This window comes from Vigna angularis, chromosome 11 (assembly GCF_016808095.1).
Source record: "Vigna angularis cultivar LongXiaoDou No.4 chromosome 11, ASM1680809v1, whole genome shotgun sequence".
NCBI classification, from domain to species: Eukaryota; Viridiplantae; Streptophyta; class Magnoliopsida; order Fabales; family Fabaceae; genus Vigna; species Vigna angularis.
The window spans coordinates 1,754,972-1,762,475 of NC_068980.1; the positions used below are offsets into that span (position 1 = coordinate 1,754,972).

A 7,504-nucleotide genomic window follows, 5' to 3' on the forward strand; every position below is an offset into this window, starting at 1 on the left:
GTCGTAACATAATAATGACACCCACATCACATTGGAACTTCCCACCATTTGCATCCCCCTTCCACAGCCATACATTCATTCATTAATTAACCTCACTACTCGGAAAAAAAATTACAACTTTTAATGATAAACATGTTTGGGACTAGACTTATAAATTTTAGATTGATGAATAAAATAAATAATATAACAATCTTATTATATTTGGTAAATGATTTATGGAAGCAGTCCTAAAAATACTGGAGCTCTGTAAATACAGGTAATGCCCCACTGATTCTGTGTCTCTTTGTTTGAATATTCTTTGGAAAAAAAAAACATGGAAAACAGTTTTGAACAAGTCCAGGGTAGTTTCGTAATATCATGGGAAATAGTGTTGTGTTGTGTTCTGTTCATGCTCTTGCACGCACACACCCTTTATAAGGTTGGTTGTAGGAAAGAGTTTCTTGCAAGTTGCTTGTTTCTGTTGTGATCCGTGCTGTGTTGTGTTTCTTGTTGGTGTGTTGCGTGCAACAAAGCTTGTCAGATAAGAGGGGGAGAGGAGGCGCAGAGAGACAGAGGAAAAGAGAAGTGAAGAGAATTTGTTACAAGTTGTCTCATTTCTTTCTCTCTCCCGGTGATACACCCAGCAGGACAACAACCACACCACTCTCTTTCGTCTCTCTCTTGCATCATGTTCTCGTCAACCAGATGCGCTTTCCTGGTAATTTTCCCTCACACTGATCTTTTGATTTCACTTTCCCCACTTCGAACACATCCAGATTTGCACCATTTTCTGTTAATCTTTTGATTCCACCTTGCCTTGTCTTCTTCACTTCTGTTCACGTTTTTTTTTTGTGATATGGATCAGTTTCTGTCAAAATTCTCCAAAATTTCTGGGTTTTCTGGTTTTCTGATTTAACCAAAAAAAAATTGGATTTTTCTTTTGAATTTCAAGAGAATGGCTGATTTGTTGATCTGGGTGCTCATAATTTGTCTAATTTTCCCCTCTTGTGAATATTTTTCGCTCAGACCAACTCAGGGTTAGGTGGGTGTGGAAGCATGGGTGATGCGCCGAGGAAGCGTTCAAATCCTATGAGGGTGGTGTGCATGACCCCAAGCAACGGCAGGTCGGGTGATAGAAACAACAGCGTTGTGATGGAGACGCCTTTGAAAGAATTGAAAAAGGATTCTCCGGTGGATGACGTTGACGGTAACTCCATCTCGGCCGGTGGTCCTCAAGATGTATACGGCGAGGATAGGGCGACGGAGGACCAGTTTGTTACCCCTTGGAGTGTCTCCGTTGCTAGGTACCACTCTTGATTTTTTTCATTATTTTCATGTTTTATTTAGATTCAAATTACAAGTTTGGATCTTTGTGTGTGTCACTGCCAGAACTGGAGTTATCGAGAATGGACTGAACAAGGTTTTGGTGTTTTATATTCATAGAGAGATCTTAAATAATCTCGGTGTGGTTAATTTATATGGTCATTTTTTTTTCTGTTTCATTTCAGCTTTATATATCCTTGAAATGCCAGTTAACCTTGATGATTTATGCATCTTTGTGTATCTTGAAGATATTTTTTCTATTATTGTATTTGGATTCTAAATAAAGGAGTTTCCCTTAGGATGTGACTAATTATTATAAATATCACGGGTCCTTAATATATGAATCTTTCTAATTTTACTCCAACTAGACTTTCAAAATCCAGATTTTTTTTGGGGGGGTTGTATGGAATATGTTCTTTCTCTTGTTTTCGTGTAGGCTGAATGTGATGTCCTTTGATGGCTTAGTTCAATTATATTTTTAAAATGGAGAAAAACAATACTTTTTTAATGTTTGTGATACTTTCTCACTATAACCTGAGACTGTTTAGCCATCATGCGTGTTCTTGATTCTTAGCCGCTTCTTTTTTTGTAGTGGTTATACATTGTTACGAGATCCTCACTTCAACAAAGGGCTTGCCTTCAGTGAAAAAGAGAGGGATGCTCACTACTTGCGTGGTCTTCTTCCCCCATCAGTTATTCCCCAAGAAACTCAGGTAATAATCTGAAAGTTTATTTTTTTATTTTATTTTCCAACACAATAAATTGTGTGTGCACTCAACATCGATTCAAAGTTATTACTTCTTTATTGGTCAGGTAAAGAAAATGATCCGGCACATACGCCAGTATCAAGTTCCATTGCAGAAGTACATGGCAATGATGGATCTTCAGGTGTGGCCTAGTGTACAATTATTTCAATGATACAGTTTTTCATGATATATCTTTTGAACTTCATTTACTATTTTCCCAAAACGTAACTATATCTAACAGTTTGAGAATATATTCTGAAAAGATGCATCCATCTGTGAAGGATTTTCTATTCCCCGTCTGTTGTCTTGCACAGCAACTTTTTGAACAATGGCAAAAGTTCTTGTGGTCTTAATTTTATTTTATCATTTTGATATTCATCTTTGATCTTTCTTCATTGTTAAGCTATTAATGCTTTCACTTTAATATGTCATGCATTGCAGGAGAGAAACGAACGGCTATTTTACACACTTCTTATTAATCACGTTGAAGAGTTACTCCCTGTTGTTTACACTCCAACTGTTGGTGAAGCCTGTCAGAAATATGGGAGCATCTTTATGCGTCCTCAGGGTCTCTATATAAGTTTGAAAGAGAAGTGAGTTTGGTTTTGATTTCTGTTTTATTCCCCTAGAATGCTTTGTAAGTGATCACTGGTTGTATTGATTTTATTGTTCCTTTGTCTCTTGGGTGGTACTTGAACTTAAAGGGGGAAGATCCGTGAAGTACTAAGGAATTGGCCTGAGAAGAACATCCAAGTCATAGTTGTAACTGATGGAGAACGAATCCTGGGTCTTGGTGATCTTGGTTGTCAGGTAAATTCCATTATACCTGTTTACATTTATTATTTATGAGTTATATTGAATCACAAAATCTAATGTTGTAATCTCTGCTTTACTGTATTCTTAGGGAATGGGAATACCGGTGGGGAAACTTTCTTTATATACAGCACTTGGAGGAGTTCGCCCATCAGCTGTAAGTATATTTGATCACACTGTTAACCTATAAGTTATGCCTGTCATAAACATATAATCATCTGTTTCTTTGTCTGAAGATCTTAACTTTTTTTTTTCGGACATTACAAATTGTTGTGCATATTGTAACTTTCGTTTCTTAGTAATCCTGTAATGTTATGTTTTTCAGTGTTTGCCTATTACCATTGATGTGGGTACAAACAATGAGCAGTTGCTGAATGATGAATTATACATTGGGCTAAAGCAAAGACGTGCAACTGGGCAGGTTCGTGAATTATTTTCCTTGCTCAATTATGTGAAATTAGTAATTTTTAATTTCAGGCATCCTAATTTCCTATTATGCTAAGTACCTACTCTGTTTCAACTTCTTTGGTTCCAGGAGTACGCCGAGCTTATGCACGAATTTATGACAGCACTCAAGCAAACTTATGGAGAAAAGGTCCTAATTCAGGTATTAACAAGTGTTTCAAGAGACAATATTTCTTGGCATATTATACTGTAGTCTTTGCTAGTTTCGTTTTTCTGATTTCTATACCTGTTTTGTCATGTATTTAGTTTGAAGACTTTGCAAACCACAATGCTTTTGATCTGCTCGAGAAATATAGGTCAACACATCTGGTCTTTAATGATGATATTCAGGTAAGAAATTTCTGTTCACCAATGAATTCAGGTACTTACCTATACTTATAACCTATAACCAGCCCTGATATTGTGTCTACTGTGTTTCAGGGAACAGCATCGGTTGTCCTTGCTGGATTAGTTGCAGCTCTGAAATTGGTTGGTGGTAATTTAGCTGATCACAGATTCTTGTTTCTTGGTGCTGGAGAGGTGAGTGTGTACAATTCTGGGCTCACGTTCCTTATTGGTCATAGATAAAGATTGGCCTGTTTTTATCCTTCTGGCTTAATTGCATTGTCTTGCGGTTGCAGGCTGGCACTGGAATAGCAGAACTCATAGCACTTGAAACATCAAAACAGGTTTGTTAGCTGCTTTTAGTGTTGTGTTTTTTTTTCCTGTGGCGGATGGTGAGAATGTTGAGATGTGAACAATGCATGAAATTTAGTTATTGAGAAACTACATTTGTTTATGCAGACAAATGCTCCACTGGAGGAAGTGCGCAAGAATATTTGGTTGGTGGACTCAAAGGTTGTCTAAAACCCAATTTAGCCCCACCTGTTCGAAGTAGATTCTCATATTCCATTTCATTAATCTTTTGTTTAAACTTTAACAGGGATTGATTGTTAGCTCCCGCAAAGATTCACTCCAACATTTCAAGAAGCCCTGGGCTCATGAGCATGAACCTGTTAACAATCTTTTAGATGCTGTTAATGTATGATTGTTTATCTTTCTATCCATTACACGACATATACACGGCACAAGTTTGAATTCTGACATTTTCAAATGTTATTTAATCAGCAAATTAAACCGACAGTGCTGATTGGGACATCGGGACAAGGAAGAACTTTTACTAAAGAGGTGATTGAGGCTATGGCCTCTTTCAACGAGGTACTATTTCAACTTATTTATTACCTAATACCTTCCATGAATTTCATGTTCAAATAAGCTAATCAATTTAATATATGATAATGCTTGTAGAAACCTATTATTCTTTCTCTTTCCAACCCTACGTCACAGTCAGAATGTACTGCTGAAGAAGCTTACAAATGGAGTCAGGTTATTAACACACGGAACTGTATTTTTTGCATTAGAATTCAATATTTCAATATTGTACAGCAAAAGACTCAATTTTTATTTATTCGTATAGGAGTTTTGGTTGACCAGTACTGAATATTTTATTTGTTCCTTTGTTTCTCGTGCATCTCCAACAGGGACGTGCCATTTTTGCAAGTGGGAGTCCATTTCCCCCGGTTGAATATGAGGGGAAAGTGTTTGTGCCTGGCCAGGTCTAAGTCCTTGAGATTTTTACTTACATTAAAAAAATGTCACATCTGAAATAAGGTCTAACTTGGACATTTTTGTTTTTTTGTTCATCAGGCCAACAATGCATACATATTTCCTGGATTCGGACTCGGTTTGATAATGTCTGGGACCATTCGAGTGCATGATGACCTTCTTCTGGCTGCCTGTAAGTACAACACAAACACTTGAACGTTGTTTCAATTTTGCAATCCTATGATGTCATTTGAGATTAATATGTAACAATGCAACAGCCGAGGCTCTGGCTTCACAAGTTAGCCAAGAGAACTTTGACATGGGTCTCATATACCCACCATTCACCAACATTAGAAAGATTTCAGCTCACATAGCTGCCAATGTTGCTGCTAAGGCTTATGAGCTTGGTAAGCTTTTCTTTTTTCAAGCATCTTTTCTTTGACATTTCTGAAAAGAAAATATAAGTAGGAGTGTTGTAAAATTGAGTATACTTTGTTTTGTTTTGTCAGGTTTGGCCACTCGGCTTCCTCAACCAAAAGATTTGGTGAAGTTTGCAGAGAGTTGTATGTACACTCCATCCTACAGAACCTACCGATGAAGTGAAAAATAGATAGAAAGAAAATAAGCTGTCATCCTTTTTGTTTTGCGTTTACAATTTTAATTGTCAATTTTTTAATTTTTTCGTTGGTGTGTTCTTGTAAGTTATTTGTATGGTTGGGTGGGTTAGTAGTAGTAGGAGGTTTTAGGCTGGTGGTTGTAGAAGTGGTAAATGGGGTAGTTGAACTGAATGTAGCTTCAAAAATCTGCTTCTGCTATAAATGTTATGCTACAGACATCAATCAAAATTAAAATTAGAAAAGGATGCATCTCATATAAATGCTTGAGTGAGGGTAATCCTTTATAGATTTTCCTCAACACTCATTTTTCCTCTATGCCATCCTCTTCTCATCCGTCACATTTATTTCTTATCACACGGCTTCACCATTCAACATTTTCTGGATTGAGGAGAGAATTTGTGGTGTTATTTGATTTAAGAGATAGATGAAAGAGATTTGATAATTTAATGGACGTGATATATTAAAAAAATGACTTAATATATTAAAATATAAGTTTTTTTCCTTATAATTAAAATGAATAGAAAATAAAATTTATTTAGTTAAAATTAATAAAAGTATAAATTTAAGTTACATTTTCTTAAATAATAATTTATATATTGTTAGTTAACATTATGATTATAACAATAATAAAATTACGTCAGTGTATATAAAATTAAAAGTATATTAAATCATAATAAAATTTATTAACATAATTACAACTATTATTAAGTTTTATTTTTAGTGTTATTATAAAATGCAAACAAAAAGGTAGATCCTTATTGAAAACAATATTATTAACATTTTCTTAAACTAACCTCGTGATAGTATAATCTATATTTTTGTAATAAAAATAATAATTATTATAACTATAAAAAAAAATTTATAATAATAAGTTGATCAATAATATTTTCATAATAAATTTTATTATGATTGGTAAAAAGGAATTTTTCATGATACATCTAGAATTGATTCGTCATCCTTCTTACATAGTCTAAGAGTCAATTCTTTCTCTCCAGGTATGTTGCTCTTTGACACATTATGAATAGGATATCCTCTCAAATCTCTTTGTTCATGTTTGGATATTACACTCTTTTGCTCTTATATATCCTTATTTCCAAATCTTAGCAAACGTACTTAGGGGGCGTTTATTTTTTAAAACGGGTTTGAAAGAGAATGAACGATGAATTTAAGTGGATTTAGAATATAAGAGTTTGTGAGTGATTTGATTAATATAATGAATTAAAATAAGATAAAAATTCAAATTTTATCATTATTATTATTATAATTATTATATATGTAATATATTATTATTGTTATTATTTATTATTATTATAAATCCAGTGCATAACATCACTCACCATTCAAATACAAACTCACACTCATGGGCGGCCATTTTACTAATGTTTAAAATGAGCGTTTTACTCATTGCGAAATTTTTTCTAAATAAAACTATAGAGGTGCAGAAGAAGCTATAGAGGTGCAGAAAGAAACTATAGAGGTGCAGAAAGAAACTGCTCGCAACTTTTGTGTTAGAAAAAATACACAGGAACTGCCCAAACTCATTTCTTGTAAGTAGTTTCTAACCTATTATTTAGCAAATGATATTTTAAAATATACAATGATTACTTACTATGTTGAAAAATTATAGAAATAAAATTCAAACTAAAATAGTTATTACTATATTAAAAATAAACATTTTTTAGGAGTATTTTGAAAAATAAAAGTAAAAGAGAGAAAGAAAATCTGAGATGACCGTTGACCAGCAGCAGAAATGTTGAAACTTACACGTATATTATTTGACCGTGATAGATCAACCGTCCACATTTATTGAACTTTTCATCATCATGACTTTACTTACCTTATCAGCAACAAGGCTACATCAATTAATTAATGTCTCTTCTTGATTTAACATCTCCTAATCCATTATTACAAATTTTCACTAATTTAATCACAACTTTAACTTCATTATATCTTATATTAAATTCATAGGTACAAACA

General features: G+C 34.0%; 1 protein-coding gene across 1 annotated transcript; it reads left to right on the forward strand.

The window, feature by feature from the left end:
• Positions 1 to 419: 419 nt before the first annotated feature.
• On the forward strand, positions 420 to 5,842 carry LOC108334266 (NADP-dependent malic enzyme). The gene is made up of 20 exons (XM_017570019.2): positions 420 to 697; positions 1,006 to 1,283; positions 1,895 to 2,015; positions 2,116 to 2,190; positions 2,490 to 2,641; positions 2,753 to 2,858; positions 2,953 to 3,018; positions 3,187 to 3,282; positions 3,397 to 3,468; positions 3,573 to 3,656; positions 3,747 to 3,845; positions 3,947 to 3,994; positions 4,110 to 4,163; positions 4,249 to 4,347; positions 4,434 to 4,523; positions 4,614 to 4,691; positions 4,847 to 4,921; positions 5,013 to 5,103; positions 5,189 to 5,317; positions 5,420 to 5,842. Exons 1-20 carry the CDS (start codon positions 668 to 670, stop codon positions 5,506 to 5,508), a joined length of 1,932 nt encoding a protein of 643 aa, XP_017425508.1. The 5' UTR covers positions 420 to 667; the 3' UTR covers positions 5,509 to 5,842.
• Positions 5,843 to 7,504: the final 1,662 nt, after the last annotated feature.